Here is a 21,078-nt window from a genome sequence, read left to right on the forward strand (position 1 = left end):
TGAGTTTTGTTCATGTTTTATTATCCAGATAGGTAGTTCAACAGGTATATTTTTCTTCCCGGGGGTTGATTTGATTGAAAAACCGTAAATTTTGCGATAAAAATGGTCATCTTTGAAATCTTCCAAAAAAACATGCCTTACAAAATGACAATTTCGTCACGGCTGTCATTTTTTAACAGCAGCCTATAGAAATTTGATTTCACCTAGGACAGTTAGATAAATATGATAGATTGAAGATTAGAATAGCTTTTACAGGAAAAAGGATGATTAAAAAAAGTTGGGCAATTTCGCGTGAGATAGTGCCTTACAAAATGACAACCCAAAACGGCATCACTTCAAATCCGATTTGGGAAAAAGTTTCATTATTCTTCCACGTGTCTTACTGTTAGATATATATGTTGTTTATATTATACCAGTTCTGTTTTTACCAAAATATATTTAAAAAGGAACATTTTTTATACTTTGAAAAAATTTTAAAAATGTCATTTTGTGAGGCGTAAAAATCATTTTTTGTTTTCATACTTGAACACAGTATTTGGTTATATTTGATATTTTCTATGACTGGATAGATCACTTTTCAGTGTTTAGTTAACGTTTGACATGTTTTAGGAGTTGTTATTACTCTCTGCTTTCACAAAATAGAAGCTTTATTTCGTTGAGTTTTGAAATCAGAGTTTGAAATCAAAGAGTTTGAAATCAAAGTTTTGATATCAGAACTGCACTTTTTTAATGCTACTTGATTGTTAACTGTCAGATTATGATTATTTTTAACTCCTTCTTGTATTGACTGTCTCTGATCCATTTTAGATGATGAAAATAATTCAATCTGAAACATTGTCATTTTGTAAGGCTTTTTGGTGTCATTTTGTGAGGCATTTTGATCAAAATTGATGATCAAACAAACACATTTAGGCTCATCATGAGCTTACTGGGTTTAAGAATACCAATAATTAGGCAAGGGGCATCCAATATAAATATGCCATCTTTGTATCATAAAATAAAACTGTCATTTTGTGAGGCATAACACTGTCATTTTGTGAGGCTAGGTCATTTTTTTGTCATTTCTTCTACCAAAGTCACTAAATCAGTTTTTTTATTTGACCAGAGTAGTCTTTGATTGACATAAGTCATGGTAGTACCTGGTTTTCTGGGGTTAAATTCAAAACTTTGGTCTCCATTCTGGGTAACAGTTAGGCGGGGCAATGACTGAACAGCAAAAACGTCCATATTTATGTAAGAAATATAGATTCTATGTCATTATCATTCCTTGGGAAGTGTTAATTAATGCTTTTTCTTTCATACAGTAAAAGGAATAGGGTTCAATGTATAGGGAACCTAAGCTACAGCATGGTCTATGTGGGCTGTCATTTTGTGAGGCCTGTCATTTTGTAAGGCTGATACCCGTAAATAAGTTTTTGATATTTGCAAGACAATTTGACTATGTATTTGATAACAGGCTTTTACAGTAGAGTATAATAATTAACATCACATTTTCTTATATGTCGCCAACAATGCCTGAGAAAGACAAACGATTTTAATAATAAGTTTATTTCGACGTATCTTCAATTGTGTGTCAGCCACTGAAAAAGTATCGTGTATTGCTAATTACTGACTGCTACATAATCTCTGTATAAACTTAAAGGAACGTTTTATCAGGCTAATGGTTTGATGAGGCCTCCGTTCAATATTATCCAGATATAAACTCCCAAGCGACAAGGGAGATGGGCACAGTTGACAGCCCTATCAAACTGGTAGCCACCTTTGTAGGATATAACGGAGCTGGCAAGACCACCCTGCTCTACAAGATATTAGACCGCCCTCTTCCTCCCAACTTTGTTCCTAAGGTTCTGCCCTGGGATGAAGGTGATTTCAGACAACATTTGTTTTATAATCTATAGCTCGTCTTATTGATGTGCCGAGGGAATTCACCTCCTAAAATAATAGAAAATGCATATTTCTTGCGCTCTTCGGCTTTGAAAGCGGGAAATTTGCCGGACAACGGTTTACTATTATACACAAAGAAATAAACCCCTGCAAAGTTTACAAAATAACGAGTCACTCCCCCAGGTCCCCTCTACCTGACCACCCGTACGGAGGACGGCCGTGAAGTACACCTTCACGTGCGGGACACGTGTGTGTTGGACGAGTACGACAGATTCAGACCTCTGAACTTCCCTCAAACTGACGTGTTTGTGATCTGTTTCCCGGTATAAGGAACGCGGTGAAAGTAATGGGGTGTTTCAGAACACCCTCGATCTGTTCTGGAGAGACGAGATAGTCAGGTGCGGGTTTCAGGAAGTCCCAGTGGTACTGCTGAAGACCAAGGTGGACGAGGTTTCCTCTGATAATATGGAGAAGCAGGTGTGTGAGGAGGATGTGGAGTTGAGTAAAGACAAGGTGGGGTGGCTCTACTCGTTGGAGGTGTCTGTTCAGAACGAGATGTTGGTAAAGGAGCTGGTAAGTAAGATAGTGCTAGCTGGACTGAGCCATCAGAAGACGAAGGTTGAGAGGAAGAAGCGGAGATGCGTTGTTTTATGAGTCAAGTTCGATCAAATTGTTGTTTTCTGAAAATCTGCGCTGTGTGCCTAAAAGTCAATGATCGATATAGCGGCGACAGAGAATTATATAATAGTCTGTTGGGGGGATTAGGGAAGTTCGCCAGACTTCGACAGGGGGGTATCCTTTCGACAGGGGGGGGGGGGGGGGTATCCCTTCGATAGGGGGGGGGGGGGTATCCCTTCGACAGGGGGGAAGGGGGTATCCCTTCGATAGGGGGGGGGGGGGGTATCCCTTCGACAGGGGATATCCTTTCTACACCGAAAACTATGCGATGTCTTGACGCCAAATCCTGAGATCAATGTCTAGTCTACCTCTACTCGCAAACACTCAACTAACAATTTCGGTTCCACGGGGTGGGGCTATTTTCATCTCAATATTGAATAAAGATATTGTTCCGACTATATGTAATAGGACACCAACAGATTGCTCCTTCATAATATCTCCATAACGGATTGCCTTCCTGTGATCTGCTTTCTTGACACACTCTTAATCTCTGTCTTAATCATTGTTGTGCCGGTTGTGCTTTTATCGCGCATATTTTAGTTGATATCGGTAACCATAGTCGGCTAGTTGCGTGGCAACGAATGGATAATAAGTATTACGCATTGTAATAACTCCGATTTTTTTCGGGTTTTTGTTTTGCTTTTAGCATTCCTGAAGTTTAGTCTATGGGTTATGAGCCAGTTAAATGTTCGACTGCCAGATTTTGATGTGCGATATGTTTGTTACTTATTTCTCAACTATTTGTTTAAATTGTGTTTTATTCGACATAATTTCATTTATATTGACTATTATGTGATGTTTCTGTTGCACTTCATATTTCTCTGCTTTATATTGATATGCTTGTGTATTTTGTTTCAAACCAGGGCTGTGCGCTACAAATGTGCTGTAGTGTAAAAGGCGGTTCTAAAAATAAACCAAATGTAGGTACTTACTCCAAGACAAACGGCTAAATAAACAATATATAAGATAAACAAAGTGGTAACAGTTGAACTAGAATTAATAATAGTCTACAATTAATACATGTATCTGCATACTCGTGGTATTGAACGAGAAAAATCTTGTCATTTTACCAGTAATACAACTTTGTAATTAAATAATAACTCTAATTCCTTGGTTTGTAAGTTAAAGTGCAGCAGATTTCGAAATACTGGATTCTTTACACGTTACTGGAGGGAGCATGACATGATGCACAACTGTAATGACCGTCGTGACGACAGTGTAATTCGTTATACTACGGAAACTTCAACCTCGTGACGCAAACAAACCTAATTAGCTAATGAAACGGTAGCCCCTTTATAAAGTCACGTGACTGTGTCGCGTGACTCGTAACATCACATAACTCATGACTCATGAGTCATGATGTTTTTAGGTGACATCACTAGTTTTGGGTTTTGGGCTCCTGATTTTGACTTTTGTCCTTGTTGTAACAATTATCAAACTGAATCAATGTTAAACGCCCCTAATCACTATTGTTTTACCCGCTTATACTGTTATATTGTTATAGTGCCTAATGCTGTGTACATATTTACCGAGGGATACTCCAAGTGATGGTAGTAACAGTTAGCGCACCTGCTGCCCCCAAATTATAACTTCTCAAATCTGCATGTTGCACCCCATCTGGTCCCCTACCATGAGCGCATTTCTCGAACTTTCCCGCTCCCAAATAACACGCTGTACTTGTCCGTACTTGTCCAACTTTCTGCTGAATGAGATTCTGTACTCGCCGTGTCTTGCGGAGGATAAGCAGTATGGGAGGAGGATACCAGACTAGTGATAGTAAACGTATGTCTCAGACTTTTCAATAGTGTTATTTCTCTGGTTGTGTCTCTGTAAAGTAGCCCTGTAAAGTTCAATACAATGTAGTCTGGTGCTTGTCCTGGAAAAGGAAAAACACTATTGATTTTGACCCGCTATCGAAAATATGAGTTCAGTTTTTGTCCTCGAATTATTATTTAAAATGTATTGCAGAATTGACTGCCTCTGTTTCTAGGTACTACATGTAAAGAAAGCAGTAGTATTGCAATGTCTATGCGTAATGTGAAGTGTGTTTGTATAGGAGACGGAGCTGTCGGCAAAACATGTCTTCTAATGTCCTACTCGCAAGGTTACCAACTCTTAATATTCCTCTATTAAATACTGTATTCCTTCACAGTTCATATTTTAAAATGTAGATTTTTTCCCGACTCGTTTTTGTACTTGTTACTGTAATTCGAAAAGGGGTCGTAGAAAGCAACAGGTTGCTTGGTTACCAAATTAATGATACGCTGTTACTAAACTATTGGTTGCTAGTTTACAATTCTTCTATATAATACGTTCAGGTTCTAGGTTACCAGCTAAATTGTAAGTTACCAAGTTAACACTATAAATAGGTTACGTGAATATTTACATCTCCTCAGATCGGTTCCCGACGGAGTACGTTCCTACTATATTTGATAACTTTGCAGTGAATCAGGAGGTGGACGGGATTGGTCCAGTGTGCCTCAACCTCTGGGATACTGCAGGTAAGTTACCCTCACACTTGGTTTATTATCAAAATGCCAAAACAGATACTTTGCAGATATCTGGGTATTGATAAGTATTATTTTTAAGTGAAAACAAATTCGATCCTGATCTGGATTAACAAAAGTATAATATAAGCAGTCGAATCTTTTGTTACAGTATCCAGTGAATTATAAACAACTGGTAAATAATAACAATGATTGGTTAATAATCTGAAAGTTAGAATTGGCTTGATATGAAGCCTAATAAGCACTGATTAAATTGTAACAGTATACTGATAAATCAATAAGAAAATAAATCTTTTCTTGTCTCAATGTCCGTACTTGCGAGGATTCTGGTTCCTCAACACTTTACGTAAAGATTATATCTGAAACTCTCACGTGCATGATTCACAATCTCATCCTTACCCTTCATAATCAAGAAAATAGTCTGATCGTGAATGATGCGACCATTTGGCTTCTTCTTGAAGGGTATTTTATCCACACCTACCCCACCACATTCTGCTTTACGGTTGCACGCTTTTTTGGCTACATCCAGGTGTTTGTATGTCTTGGCACGTGTGCTGTGATTATAGTTAGTGTAGTAGGTGTTTTCCTTCTCACACCAACTTCCTGCTGCTAGTCCAAGGAGTACCAACATTGTCAGTAGCAGCAACTTCATTTTCTGGTGGATTAGAAGTAGGGTTAGGTTGTAATTGGATCAATATAAACAATGTGACGGTAGGCAGATTATAACTAGAATTCAAATTGATCGACTGCAATCATTCAATTTATTGTAAGAATTAGTCAAAGAAGATGCGAATGAAGTGTGTATCACCACATAAGGGCGTATAAAAGGTAGAATGATGGTTGCTAAGCTATGGTTGCTATGGTTGCTACTTGCTATGGGTACGTGGTGATGAACAACAGGAGGAGAACGTTAACGAGTGCGGCACGGCAACTAAAGTAAATGAGAGGTTACACTTATCCACGTAAAGCCAAGCATCAGACGACCAATAACTATAAGCTATCGAGCGACATTGACCGATGAGATGCGAAACAATAAACACAATATATCAGACGAGACACTACGGGTCTACGGGCACCCAAATTCAAATTCCCTACAAAGCCAAATGTGCTGTTTAAGCTTTAGAGATCGAACAACTATCTAATCTACCGAGTGACATTAAGTGATGAGATGCGAAACAATGGAACCGTTCAAACGGTTAACTATCTTACTTCTGAACAGTTATATACGAATGGTTTAAATTCACCAGTAAATTAAGATTTAAATGATATCAACTCTGACATATACTTTAGTAAACTATATCGCAGGTCAAGAGGATTACGATGAACTGAGGAGGTTGTCGTACCCTGAAAGTGAAGTTATTCTCATGTGTTTCTCTATTAACTCTCCTACTAGTCTTGCTAACGTCAAACATAAGTGGAGTGTCGAGGTGAGTTACTCGGTTACTTGGTTACTTGGTTACTTGGTTACTTGGTTACTTGGTTACTTGGTTACTTGGTTACTTGGTTACTTGGTTACTTGGTTACTTGGATACTTAGTTACTCAGTAACTCAGTAACTCAGTAACACTGTTTTTCAGCTCATTGTTAAGCTGTTAAGTTCCAACTATAAGTTAGAATCGACCACGTCCTGTTTTCAGGCGAAGGATTACTGTCCGGAAGCTCCAGTGATACTGATTGGTCTACAAGCAGATAGGAGGAAGGATGACAACGCTATGGAACTTCTCAAACAGTCAGACGGTTATCAGACTCAGCGGGAGGTAGGATAGTTTAGTGTATGCTGTAAAACGAGAGGGTTAGAACGAAATTCTAGCGATTTTTCAACTTGCTTTTAAATCGCGGTATAAAATTTTGTTTTATCAAGTTATGCAATATGCATCTTAATAATCCATGCATGTTCAAATTTCATGCATATTATTGGAAAAATCGAAATACCTGGTGAAAAGTTTCCTTATTGCTGGCAATTCCAGTTTAAAGATAACCAGATGTATTACGATTAATTAACTAATTAATTCACTCTATTTCCCGATATTGCTGGCAATTCCAGTTTAAAGATAACCAGATGTATTACGATTAATTAACTAATTAATTCACTCTATTTCCCGATCATCAGATAGGAGCCTACAAGTACATGGAAGTGTCTGCCCTTACAATGGAGGGAGTAAAGGAACTGTTTCTAGAGGCTATCAAAGTAGCAGTACACGGTCAGGGTACTGACAAGAAGAAGAGTTGTTGTACTCTCTTGTAGGTTACCATGGTTACTATCTTGTAGGTTACCATGGTTACTGTCTTGTAGGTTACCATGGTTACTGTCTTGTAGGTTACAGTTAGCTATAGAGAGAAATACGTAGTTTCATTTTTATAATAATATAACACTGCTTTATTTAGATTAGAACGATTTTTTTCCATAAGTTTTCAATGATTTGATAAATTTAAATTTAATTGAACTTAATAGATTATCCGTGTTTATGTTTATGTTTTGAATTTGAATTTATGGAAATTACAGTTAACATTTTATCCATTTTTGCATGCTTTTACTTTGATTCAGAATTCAGATGTGAAATTAGATGCTTTTTATTTTTCACGAAATTGAATTTTAGATGTAGTTTTAACTAACAATGGTCCATCTTACTTTAATGTATACATCTTACTTTAATGTATAGATTTGTACAGAAATTGATATTTTTATTTCACGATCACATGTTTTCACAAGACGGATTAAAATTTTTCTCAGCGATTGATTAAATCACAATTTTAAATTGTAAATATTATGATACACATTTTGTTTCTCAAATTTTACTTTATCAGTACTAAATAACTAAATGCTTCCTAGTTATTTTGTCGTAGTGCTATTTCAATATCTCAATCTAAAATGGTCGTGCTTTTAAGAATGTTAATATTTATTATTTAGCAATAGTAATATTGAAAGCAAAGCAATTTAATTAGCTAATAAACTATATCTCAACCAGCTAATGTTAAGGGTGTGCCTTGAAACAGTAACCGTTGCGGTTAAAACCACCTGTCAAGGAAAGTGTGTTATAGTTGGAGACCCTCAAGTCGGTGAGTCCAGGTAACCAAGTAACCAGTAGTAACTATTAGTAACCAGTAGTAACCAGACCCTCAAGTCGGTGAGTCCACTCCTGTGAATTACTCTAAATCTCTCTCGTGTTGTGCAATTCAATGATATCATTAATTTCATATTTACTGCAGAACCATGTGTAAACACAGCTGAACAGTATTTCGATTTTAAATCTTAGCTTCACAGTTTTTTGTCTAAACAAAGTCTTGTTTGCTGTACTCTTATTGTGAAGAAAGTTTCCCAGGGGAGTATGGTCCCCAGATTGTAGACATTGTTGAGAAGAATTTGTTTGTTAATGGTAAACTGTTCAAACTGAGTCTGCTGGATCTGGCTCCAGGTAACCAAGCGACCAGTAGTAACCAGTAGTAACCAGTAATAATCAAGTAACCAATTAACGTGACCTCTTCAGTGCCCCTAGAAGTAGAAGCAAATGGTCAGCTACGGGCATGGCAAGTGTTTGTTATGCCACTTATCAAATGTCCTATAATGTCACTGGCCACTGCTGACAATAAATATCCTAACTGATATCTTAAAAGATCAGATATCTAACCTCCTAGACTCTAGGAGGTCTCTAGGAGTCCTAAAGGCCCGACTAACCCTGACTTCTAACTCCCTCAGGAGAAGCACTTATCTGTAGAAGTGAGGAAGAAAGTGCTAGGTTGCGAGCATTAAGCTACCCTGGGACAGATGTAATTATTATCTGCTTTGCTCTGGATTCTAAGAGCAGTTTTAACAATGTTTGTCACAAATGGATACCTGAGGTAATTGTAACAATATCTGATGGTGGTCCTGTTAAAAATTAAATCAAGAATTCTTTTAAAATTGCTATGGAAGTTAAGGTAGTCGTTGGATGTAGTTGACTTAGATTCTGGTTTGTTGATCATGTAGAGGATGGTAATTGGCATCATGGGGATTCTAGGGAACATGATAATTTCCTACTGTAGCTTAGATCTACAGATTCCAAGGGTGTGTGGTAGTTTTCAATTAGGAACTGAGTTTCTGCATATTATTGAATTAAGTTTTAAGCTTAATAACTAATAAGGCTTTCAGTTCGGAACTTGGTCGGAATATTATTTTTGTGACACAGAAATTCTGTCTCAATTCAAAAGACAAACAATGTGATCACTGAAAATAGACGTAAATATCACAAACAGATTTAAAACGTATAATACACATTTTACAAAACATTATGATTTACTCTTGTTATAAAGAAGAAACAACTATCAATTTAAACAGTTTTACCAAGTTACTGGACGTCAAATGCACTGGTTTTCTAATTTGTTTTGCAATTCTAATAAGAGAGTCCGAAATACGTAAAAATTCCATCCAGCAACGAAATAAAATGTTGTTAGTGTGACGTTTTGTACGTCTATAAATAGATTATCTGATCTTAGAAACGGGTTAAAATATCAATCCAACTTTTAACTAAGGGCCCTCACTTAAATGAGCATGAACAGTCTTAAAACATGGAAGCTATCCCACAAAAATAGAAAGAAAAAGTAATCTGGATAAGTCCTTTTCTGAATAATATGTTCATCTGGAATGACTTCTTAGAAGTGACTCACTTCTATTAGTTACTGACAAAAAGAAACAATAGTAGTTTCTCAAAGTAGTGTGTGAACAGTGTGCTAATATCCGAAATGTTCCAGGACCATGGTGAGATGTCTGAGATGCTGTATAGCTATTAGCTAGCTGTAAAGTCTCCAGTTTTGTAGGTTTCCTCTTCTCGGGTAAGGCAGGTAGAACTTCTGTTAGTCTCTCGTAAGTTCATTATCTGGAAAGTGATAATTGTTAAGGAAAGGAACTTTATCAGCTTCAAATTAGTTATTAGTGAATAGTGGGTCCTCTGCTAATGTTCTTCTAGTTGGAAAATATGTCAAGTACGATAATGCGAGAGTTATCATTATACAATATACATGGACGATTTCAATGTAGATGAAGTGATAGTGAAAGTGAGCTACCTTCAAGCGAGTACGTTGTCTGGAGTTGACAGCAAGGCGCTTACTATTCATCTCGTTTGAAGACTGGTACTTTCTTCTACTTTATTTCAACCTGTGATATATATCACGTTAAATAGAGTCCACTAAATACTTTTGCCCCTTACCCCAATACTTAAATCGTCCGCTCATTGATTCAAGCCAATAATTGAGTGATTATATTCCTCGAAAATATAATTTCTTAGATAATATGTTCCAAATACAAGCAAAATGACCTACTTTGATAATTGTGAAGATGTCACCGACCGAATCCTTGTCTAATGAGTTTCAAACCAAATATGGGAGAACTATCCTGTCGGATAGTTGTACATTAATTATAGTCAGTGTTAGTATTTATGAGCTACAAATTAATCGTTTAATACACTAATTACACTTAATCAGTAAAGAATGCACGCAGCTGTATTTCTCAGTGGAGACACCTAAAACTCTTTTAAATAGTCCATAACATCCAAGTACCTGAAAAGGGCAGAAAGTGAGGATTTATCGAGACCAACACGATACAAACTTCGATGTGTGTGCTATCTTTAAGTCAGCTTTATCTGCTTCTGTAATCAGGTGTTAAAACCTCCCCATCCCCAAAATTAGTTTCAAGAATTGACAAGAATAATAAACTATTTCCACAACCTACCCTTTTGAATTATCAAGTTCCCATGAAAAGTGCTCAGAGCTTAAGTATTGGCCCATTTCCATAATATAATTATTTAATTCCCCATGAATGTTTCTCCGAGATTAAAATAAAATATTCTAAACTTCAACACACATTTCTGCTAAATAGAAAGACGCTGATCGACGCCCTAGTGTCATTCAATGTCTTTGATAAACAAAAAATATTAGTTTCTCACCTATAACTATAAGCACACATTTTGGCAGGATTGTATAGGAAAACACCGACCCTGAAAAAGATCACTAGATCATTCTAAAGTTCTAAAGCTTCTAGGAATGACAGATATTATGTTTCAATATTAATTAAAAAAGGATAGTTCTTAGTCTATACACTGTATTTACTATTTAAGATATTATTCTTCTTCATTAATTAACTAACCTAGTTGACAAGTCAGAGTCTTATCCCCAGACATTAGAGCAAATGTGTTAGGTTTCTCACATCTCACTGTAAGAACAGTTCCTACTGGTACTGGTAACTCTGGTGTTAAGTCTGCTACTCCAGAAAATACTGAACTATCAAAGCTGTTGCACTCTGAAGCTGAAGTTCATTCTGTTATGATTCATATGATAAATTGGTATTATAAGTTGACGGAATTTCTTTTTGCTTTGAAGTTTCCAAAATATTGTGTTTCAGAAGAGTTCCATACCAATCGAATCGAATAATTGTATACACACATTTATTTTTTATTGCTCTTACCCAATTCTTCTGTTACCACAATTTCAGCCACAACTAAGTGACCTGTACTCTTGCTTAGTTTCACAGTGTCTCCTTCAGTGTTACAGATCAGTGTGTAGATCTGGTCTGCCTGCTCTAGTCCGTATGTTAGTTGGAGTGTTCCACAAGACTTCTGCTTTACCTCTCCCTGGTACACTGACACATCCACGTTGTTATGCACATCTAGGCATGTCTTAAAATTGGCTTCACTTTGTACACACCAGATACCAGGATGGTACCAGTTGGTGTAGAACCGGAAGTAGATAAGAACCTTGTGGATAAAGTAGGTTCTATCAAACTCTAGTTTTAACCAGCCTGCTCCGTTATCAGTGGCAGTTGCTGCTACAGTTGAGAGGTCCTTATCAACTGCATGTGCTGCTGCAAAACTTTCCTCGTTGTTATCTAATGTTTTCCCGTGTGTAACTTTAGAAGGAGTTATCTCTGCTAACTTCTGCTTAAGAACTGAAATAATTGCTCAAATATTTTCTCAACTATTTGACTTGGTGAGTTGGTGAGTCTTGTTTGAAATAAGAAAATTAACTGCCAAAATGCTAGACCTCTTTTTCTTGTGCTTTTTTAAACAGAATAAAACATTAATTTTGACGGTACCTGTACTAATTATAGCTACTTCAAAGATTGCTATGTGTCCTGTACTCTTGCTTAGTTTCACAGTGTCTCCTTCAGTGTTACAGAGCAGTGTGTAGATCTGGTCTGCCTGCTCTAGTCCGTATGTTAGTTGGAGTGTTCCACAAGACTTCTGCTTTACCTCTCCCTGGTACACTGACACATCCACGTTGTTCTGCAGATTCGCACAGGTTCTGAAGTTATCTTCACTACTTACACACCAATTACCAGGATGATACCAGTTGGTGTAGAACCGGTTGTAGATTTGAACCTTGTGGATAAAGTAGGTTCTATCAAACTCTAGTTTTAACCAGCCTGCTCCGTTATCAGTTTCAGTTGCTGCTACTGTTGAGAGGTCCTTATCAACTGCATGTGCTGCTGCAAAACTTTCTTCGTTGTTCTCTAATGTTTCCCCGTATGTAACTTTAGAAGGAGTTATCTCTGCCAACTTCAGCTTAAGAACTGAAATAATTGCTCAAATATTTTGTCAACTATTTGACTTGGTGAGTCTTGTTTGAAATAAGAAAATTAACTGCCAAAATGCTAGACCTCTTTTTCTTGCGCTTTTTTAAACAGAATAAAACATTAATTTTGACGGTACCTGTACTAATTATAGCTACTTCAAAGATTGCTATGTGTCCTGTACTCTTGCTGAGTTTCACAGTGTCTCCTTCAGTGTTACAGAGCAGTGTGTAGATCTGGTCTGACTGCTTTAGTCCGTATGTTAGTTGGAGTGTTCCACAAGACTTCTGTTTTACCTCTCCCTGGTACACTGACACATCCACATTGTTATCGCTGTTTACACAGTTCCTAAAGTTAGCTTCACTTCCTGCACACCAATCACCAGGACGGTACCAGTTAGTGTAGAACGCCCAGTAGATTTGAACCTTGTGGATAAGATGGATTCTATCAAACTCTAGTTTTAACCAGCCTGCTCCGTTATCAGTTTTAGTTGCTGCTGCTGTTGAGAGGTCCTTATCAAGTACATGTGCTGCTGCAAAACTTTCCTCGTTGTTATCTAATGTTTTCCCGTGTGTAGCTTTAGAAGGAGTTATCTCTGCTAACTTCTGCTTAAGAACTGAAATAATTGCTCAGATATTTTGTCAACTATTTGACTTGGTGAGTTGGTGAGTCTTGTTTGAAATACGAAAATTAACTGCCAAAATGCTAGACCTCTTTTTCTTGCGCTTTTTTAAACAGAATAAAGCATTAATTTTGACGGTACCTGTACTAATTGTAGCTACTTCAAAGATTGCTATGTGTCCTGTACTCTTGCTGAGTTTCACAGTGTCTCCTTCAGTGTTACAGAGCAGTGTGTAGATCTGGTCTGCCTGCTCTAGTCCGTATGTTAGTTGGAGTGTTCCACAAGACTTCTGTTTTACCTCTCCCTGGTACACTGACACATCTACGTTGTTATGAGAATTTACACATTCTCTGAAGTTAGCTTCACTTTGAACACACCAATATTCAGGATCATACCAGTTGTTGTAAAATACGCGGTAGATAACGACCTTTTGGATAAAGTAGGTTCTATCAAACTCTAGTTTTAACCAGCCTGCTCCGTTATCAGTGTCAGTCACTGCTTCTGTTGAGAGGTCCTTATCAACTGCACGTGCTGCTGCAAAACTTTCCTCGTTGTTCTCGTATGTTTTTCCGTGTGTAACTGTTGTTGGAGTTACCTCTGCCATCTTTACCTTTCGAACTGAAATATTATAATTCGTACACTTCATGACTTCTTATTTCCAAAATGTTGCCCTGTTGACTGCTAATTGCTGAAAACCTGGACTTAATGGACCTACCCTTTGTAAGTTCACCATCTGAGTCACCAAAGACAGTCAACGCCATCATTATAACGAACAGTATGAGTTTCAGCATCATGTCACGCTGAAACTGTCTTATCTCCTGCTAGAATCTATACCGAATTGATAGAGTTTAAGATAAACTAACCAGCGCCGCAAACCAATGCTGTAAAAGATAAATGTGAGCTAGTGTGCCTCTACAGAGAGCACCTCAACTCGACTAATAGTTTCCTTATGGATCATTCATAAAGCCCTGCTCTCTTAACTTAACTAACAAAGGACGGACTGGCTAAGCTGAGTAATTATCTCTTAGTATTATATAATAGTTTAATGATCATTGTTCTCTGGGTCCTGGTAGGTCGAGGAATCGTGTGTATTACACCCCACACTTAGCACAGTTTTACAACCCTCACTTTAAGTCTTTAGAGTTGTATGATAATAAATGTCCATGTTCTAGATTATAGGCATCTCTAGAAGTCTAGACATAGCCTTTACAATTAAAATTATGATAAAAGGGATTATTAAAGTTTCAGTAAGAAATATATAGTACAGATAACAATCCAATTTATACAAATGCACATGTAACCTTTAAACACACATGTGTAAGACGTCAAGTTCATGACCTACCTCTATATCTCTATATAAATACTTCAATAGTCATCGTATGTAACGGAGAATGAGTGAAGATACAAATTAAAAGTTACAAGTTACAAGCAGCCGAAGATACAAATTAAAAGTTACAAGTTACAAGCAGCTGAAAGGGATAATGAAATGTATCAAGATTGTTATGGTGGGAGACTCCACCGTCGGTAAATTCTAGTTATTATTTTGAATGTTATTTATCCAGTACAACTTGTTATCACAATCGTGAGCATCTCTACCAAATCTTTACACACCCTCGGATATACTCCCCCAGGTAAATCGTGTATCCAGTACTCCTACTGCGCCAATGTGTTTCCAGCTGGACCTGCTATATTTGACCACCAGTCTCAAACGGCTACTGTTGCCGGACAGCGAGTATCCTATCAGCTGTGGGACACTGCAGGTAAATATAGTTCAGTCACGTGTTTTAGTCACGTGGTTTAACTTTTTCCTTCAGGTGAAGGAGCTATATTTGTCGATGATACAGTGTCGATTCAAGTCTTGAGTAGGACATATTTTCTTCGACCATAACTCTCAACTAAAACTTTTGAATGATACACATTTTCCTATTAGTTGTAGATTATACTGCAGGTTATACTGCAGGTGACCCAATTTTTAGTCTACCGTAGATTGGTTATGTTAAAATAAGTGAGTATATTTTATCTCAATGATGAGCAGAAGTGATCCCTTTTTACACTCGTAAATGTGTATGCCTGATTAATTTGCATCGACTGTTTTACAAATTCAGAAACAGATATTATTCGATTTAAAGAATGTCCAGTCTACAAGGAGATCAGACAAAGAAACAGCACAGACCTTCACAATATGCTCACAAATAGTCAATTCAGTAAATTATTTAATGAGGATTACATTTTTGAGACCAGAAATTTTGTTTATAATCTATTTCGTGAAAGATTTCCTAAAAGTAAGCTATGATTTAGTATCCATATTCCGTGCACACTTTGAAACCATTTATTTATTTATCTACGTTATTATTTTTTTTTTTTGGTTGAATAACTTTCATTTAACTGATGACACATGGGATCTGACACATGATGTAATTTTGTAATGATCTTTCTAATTTCTAATTTTCTAATTTCTAATTTTCTAATTTCTAATTTCTAATTTCGATTTGTTACTCTGCAGCATTTCCACTTTCTTGTCTTCTTGACCTGTTGAACTCTTTCAGTATGTTGCAATGTGATATTTGAACTCTTCCTTGACCCTTAACGTTGTTACTTCTGTTAGAATGTGAAACATGAAGGTGACTTGAAGCTACTAGAGTAGGTGGTTGGCTTGACACAGGACACAGTACTAATAGTACTACTACTACTACTACTACTACTACTGCATGAAGGATATAAAGTGTGTCGTGGTTGGTGACGGAAATGTTGGTATGTTTGTTTGTTTGTGCGGTTATGCGTTAGGTTGTTTGTGCGTTTGATTGTGCGTTTGTTTGTGCGTTTGTTTGGGCGTTGCTCGCCATTTTATTCAGCATGATACCAGCTTTCTCGTTTCTTCGCACCGTAATCTTTCAAAGTTTCAATAACCCATGATAATCACTTGAAATGTGTCAGTGAGCCCCCCTCCTTAATATCAAGACACTTCTTAAGCTCATTGTCACTCTGTTGACTGTATCTCCGCCAGGTAAGACGTGCATGCTAATCTCGTATTGTACGGACGCGTTTCCGGGGGAGTACAGACCCACTATATTTGATCACTACTCTACTAATGTACTGGTGTGCGGGCAGGCTGTTAGTCTCAACCTGTGGGATACTGCAGGTCAGACATACAGGACATTATCTTCATTGTTAACTTTTACCTTATCATTAACCTTACTATTCTCCTGAAGTTGTTTAGTTTTAAACTGCTTCATTTTCCACCTTTTTATAAATCAAAAATTTGTTTGATCTGCCGATAGAACTTTGCTTTTTTATTCCTTCCTTATCTTCTTTATTCGATTATCGCGCTCACTTTCTCGCAAGATGAATATGAAGATGGGTATTTGTTGTTCTTCAGAATTCTCGTTCCATTTTAGTAAATGCTAAATAGATTTGAATAGAGTATTCTGCAGGTCAGGCTGACTATGACAGATTGCGACCACTGAGCTATCCTGAAAGTGATGTTTTTATCATGTGTTTCGCTCTGGATTCTGAAAGCAGTTTGAACAACGTCCGTAACAAATGGAAACCTGAGGTACAAACGTTTTTGTTACTGCTTTTGAATTTATCCTAGGAATATCTCTGTGAACAGTCCCTATCGCCTTTTTATACGAATTTAAAAAATTCAAAGTGATGCCGCGATTTGATTAATAGTTGGTTTCAAAGGAGATGCCGTGTTAGAAAGTTTAAAGTCTGTGTGCCATTTTTTTACGTGATATAATTTGTGTCGAGCCAATCAGAAGTGGTTATAAACACTTTTGATTTGCTCTATAATATATAGAATACTAGAAACCCGCCGCTAGTCGAAAGCTTTGTTCGAGGAAATTTTAAGCATCAGTTATGTTTTAATTTCTCTTCATCATATAGCCCCAAAACGATACTTTTTACCGCATCAAAAAATTTCAATCACAACCAAAGTTATAAATACATATAGGTATATAGCGTCATGAGGGTAAATGTGAGCTAGTTGTGAAATTCTGACGTAGCATACAGCATAACACCGCGCGTTGAAATCCGCTGTAGTCGAAAATTTTATTAAAGGACACTATAAGGGAGCGAATTTATCGTTCGAATTTATCGGTCATCGCTAGTCAATGGTCAAACAATCCAACAAATATGCTTTAGTTCCCGAACCCTGCTTCACTGAAAATATATGAATTACACATTTGAATCATTTCGGTAAATATCAGGTCCCTCATCGTCTCATTTGCATAGGAGATCTGAAAGGCTTGTTCCTCTGTTGATGTTACACATGGAGTCACGGTGAATATTTAACGGGACTTTGAATTGAGAGTGAACTGTGCGTCCATGCGTTAAAAGCAATGACGCATTAGCAGTAGAGGCAGTTGCTAATACTATGTGGCCCTGTGACCGATGATGGGCTATCACTGTATTTAGGAGGAAGCTTTTTCCTGTCCCCGGGCTTGCTCCTAAAAAAAGTGTTGTAGTATGATAATTTCCTGAGCACATACCTTCTATTACATCGAAGGCTCTTCTTTGTTCTTCATTTAACTGAGATATTCTTCGTCCTGAATTTTGTCGCTCTAAGTCAATATCTATGTTATTTAACTCTCTGCTGACAAAGTTACTGCTCTGTTGACGGATTTCATCAGCATTTAATAAAACGATGCCAAACGATGTAAGTGAACGGCCTCCACATGACAAAATATCTGTTTCCAGCAATTGTAGTATATGTTGTCGAATACTGTCAGTGTTTCCTAATGTGAAATTGCCGACTTCTTGCCGCCTTTCCATTATGAAATCCTCGCAGAGATTATCCGCGAATGTTTCCCACAGAGATAGGGGGTCAGACGGTTCGCATGCGCAGATGACCGTAACAAAAAATTGTCTAAGTTTTAGAGCAGACAATGTAGCACTAATCTCGTTCATCGCATCAAAAATGTGGTCATCGTTGTCCAATAAGCCGTGTCTTCTGCAAGCCTCTTTGAAGGTTGACAGTAGCTCACCGTCAACTGTCTTGAGGTGAGCGAATGACGTTGGGCCTGGCTGATGAACCAACAACAGTCTGAGGTAGTAAAGATCACCAATTTTTGGTGACATCGAGTAGAGTCTACCAATAGTATTTGAGTGGACTACTACAGAATCGTCGGTCTGATACATCTTCCTTCCACCAATACATCTTCCTTCCACCAAAGTTGAGTGAGATTCAGGGAATCTTGATCTGTAAGGATCGAGTCATCGGTACTGAAAGTGAAATTAAATGTTAATGTTAAAGTGGATAGATACAGATACAACAAATTTTAGATGATATTTATAAAGCAAGAATGGTAATGTAACGACGTTTAAAGTTAAATATATGTAGGTTCTTACGATGAGTCACGGTGTCTGAACTTTTTCATATCTTTAACTCTCACAGCAAATCGATTGTGCAGAGATCTCCGTTTAGCAGGTCTAGATCCAAGAAAGGGCATTGAAAAACAACAACAGATGAGTAAAATATGTTAATCGTTGGAAGATATTTCAATCGAGAATGACAGTCAATTGAATTATTGCCAGGCAATTAAAATGGCACGTGATGTTTAACTGCGCAAAGTTATTTGCGTAATTAGAAAACAACAATATTTTTGTTGATTGTGTGTGCGCGGCGTAATGTCAGCATTGTGTGTAGCTATAGCGAAGAAACCCGCTAGTCGAAAGCTTTGTTCGAGGAAATTTTAAAAATCAGTTATGTTTTAATTTCTCTTCATCATATAGCTCTGTTATACTGTAGACATAATGGAATTTATCTAACAATGGCGACAGCGTTGTTAGTATTCGGATTCCCAAAACGATACTTTTTACCGCATCAAAAAATACCAATCACAACCAAAGTTATGAATATAAGTCATAGCGTGAGCGTAAATGTGAGCTAGTTTTGAAATTATGATGTAGCATACAGCATAACAACGCGCGTAGTTAAAATGTTCTTGCTCGCGCACGTGCATTTTAACGTTGCTACGCAACAGCGCAGTAAACCTTTGCTAAAATAACGACATTATTCTAACGGTTATTTTACCTCACTTCCGACGTTAATTATAAAAAATCTAAAGACTAAATCAAAATTCTAAGAATGCTATAGCCTATTCCTATCCTTTTTCTACAACCCTGCTAAAAATGGCGAGGTTTCAACTCCATTTGCGAGCTGGGTTTGGCATCACCAGAGGATCATTTTGAGGTCGATTTTCGGTGTTTTTTCTTCTATGTCCCCGTTGCCGGGGAAATTTCGTCAAGTTTAAAATATAGTATAGATAGACGTATAATTACAGGTCGCCCATCACTGTCCAACAGCCCCTATATACTTAGTTGGAACTAAGTTAGATTTGAGGACAAGTTCTGAGAAACTTATCACACCCCACCAGGGACAATGTCTCGCAAAAGAGGTTAATTTGGAATAATGAAAATTAATTCGTCTCATTTGTTTCTATCATAAGCTCAGTAGCACTGCTGCTGATTTACTATAGTGATATCAGTATACATTTCAATTATTTTGATAACCAGTCAATTAACATTGATTGTACACAGATAGGCGCTGAAGTATACAGAGAATGTTCGGCTCTCACTCAGGACGGTTGAAAGGAAATGTTCGACGAAGTTATGAGGGGAGTCCTGTTTCCTAGGAAACGGCAACAGAACAACAGAATTAAATGTACTGTTTTGTAATGTTTTAAGATTTAATTATTCAGACTATTTGTAAATTTTCAGAGCATTTATGTGCATACCTTAGTTTCTAGCCATGGACAATCACGAACTGTACATTGGGACTGCATACCTTGGAAATACCTCGCTTTAAGTGAGAGCTTTCACCATGTCAGTATGTTATTAGGATGACTTAATACTGTAATGGCTCAGAGATATGCACGTCGTGTGATGATCTAATACCGTTCACAAATTGTAAATACAAACTTGTAGATTTCCTTTTTATTTGTCTTTAATGACGATTTGTTTATTTCAAATTTAGAGTGGCTGCTACTGATTTTGACTGATTGTTGTTTATTCAGGTAATTTACATACTGCTGAAAAATGACCTGCGTGTATGATAACACTGTAATATCCGTGCCAAAAATCTAAATATTATGTCGAAGACGTAAGGCGCCCTGCTAAAATATTGAATTATGCTCAAGAAGGCATGGTTGCGCGCGCGTTTACGCGCGTATTTTGACAAATCTTCAGAGACTTTGTATTTGACTGTCATATGCAGGATAAATTACGATCCTCTAACAAATATTATAAATATTCTTAAGGTCGCATCAATTCTATTATAAACTTACAACGTTTCTCCTTATGTTGCTCTTTACGGCTAGTCATGGTTGCACCTGTCCTAAGCTGAAATACCCTAGACAAGACTAACCAAGTACTCAAATTGCATATTAACTGTACATCCTTGTTAGCATGGGTATAACATTCTAACTTTGTTTGTCAATACATTGGAATTTGTGGCAATAAGGATAAGTTACTGTAATGTGCGACCTATTAAAGGTATTCTAGTGCTAGGAGCCCGGTTTTGGTCGAATGTTGGGAATTTGAGCTCGTCATCTCCCGCGTGCCTGAATGCCTTATTTTATATTAGGTTAGAAGGTATTGGCGGAGGTATAAGCTATGATTTTGATACTGTATGTTTTTAGTTGATTTGTGTACTGAACACCTCGATAATGTTTGTATCAGAAATGTAATAGATTATTCAATTTTCGATGCTTTTATACAGTGAAATTGTAGTTTAATTGGTTGTTGTTCAAATAAATGGTTTAATTACGATAATATTACGGTAATGTTTTGGCTAAAAGCATGGTAACTTCAACGTCATTAAAGCTCTAACTATATTTTCACAATGCTTTT

At 37.1% G+C, this 21,078-nt stretch overlaps 3 protein-coding genes across 3 annotated transcripts; all 3 read left to right on the forward strand.

Annotated features, from left to right (window-relative positions):
- The first annotated feature begins 1,721 nt into the window (after positions 1 to 1,721).
- LOC134816135 (uncharacterized) lies at positions 1,722 to 2,538 on the forward strand. Its single transcript, XM_063824940.1, has 3 exons — positions 1,722 to 1,863; positions 2,068 to 2,207; positions 2,245 to 2,538. Exons 1-3 carry the CDS (start codon positions 1,722 to 1,724, stop codon positions 2,536 to 2,538), a joined length of 576 nt encoding a protein of 191 aa, XP_063681010.1.
- Positions 2,539 to 4,302: 1,764 nt separating this feature from the next.
- Positions 4,303 to 7,884, forward strand: LOC134813897 (ras-related protein ced-10-like). The gene is made up of 6 exons (XM_063821828.1): positions 4,303 to 4,344; positions 4,553 to 4,666; positions 4,959 to 5,063; positions 6,375 to 6,496; positions 6,706 to 6,825; positions 7,179 to 7,884. Exons 1-6 carry the CDS (start codon positions 4,311 to 4,313, stop codon positions 7,311 to 7,313), a joined length of 630 nt encoding a protein of 209 aa, XP_063677898.1. The 5' UTR covers positions 4,303 to 4,310; the 3' UTR covers positions 7,314 to 7,884.
- Positions 7,885 to 15,836: 7,952 nt separating this feature from the next.
- Positions 15,837 to 20,941, forward strand: LOC134813904 (ras-related C3 botulinum toxin substrate 1-like). Its single transcript, XM_063821839.1, has 5 exons — positions 15,837 to 15,978; positions 16,232 to 16,366; positions 16,659 to 16,780; positions 19,512 to 19,625; positions 19,768 to 20,941. Exons 1-5 carry the CDS (start codon positions 15,936 to 15,938, stop codon positions 19,816 to 19,818), a joined length of 465 nt encoding a protein of 154 aa, XP_063677909.1. The 5' UTR covers positions 15,837 to 15,935; the 3' UTR covers positions 19,819 to 20,941.
- The last annotated feature ends 137 nt before the right edge of the window (positions 20,942 to 21,078 follow it).

The sequence above is a fragment of the Bolinopsis microptera genome, chromosome 1 (assembly GCF_026151205.1).
Source record: "Bolinopsis microptera isolate Bmic1 chromosome 1, MBARI_Bmic_1.0, whole genome shotgun sequence".
In the NCBI taxonomy this organism is placed as follows: Eukaryota; Metazoa; Ctenophora; class Tentaculata; order Lobata; family Bolinopsidae; genus Bolinopsis; species Bolinopsis microptera.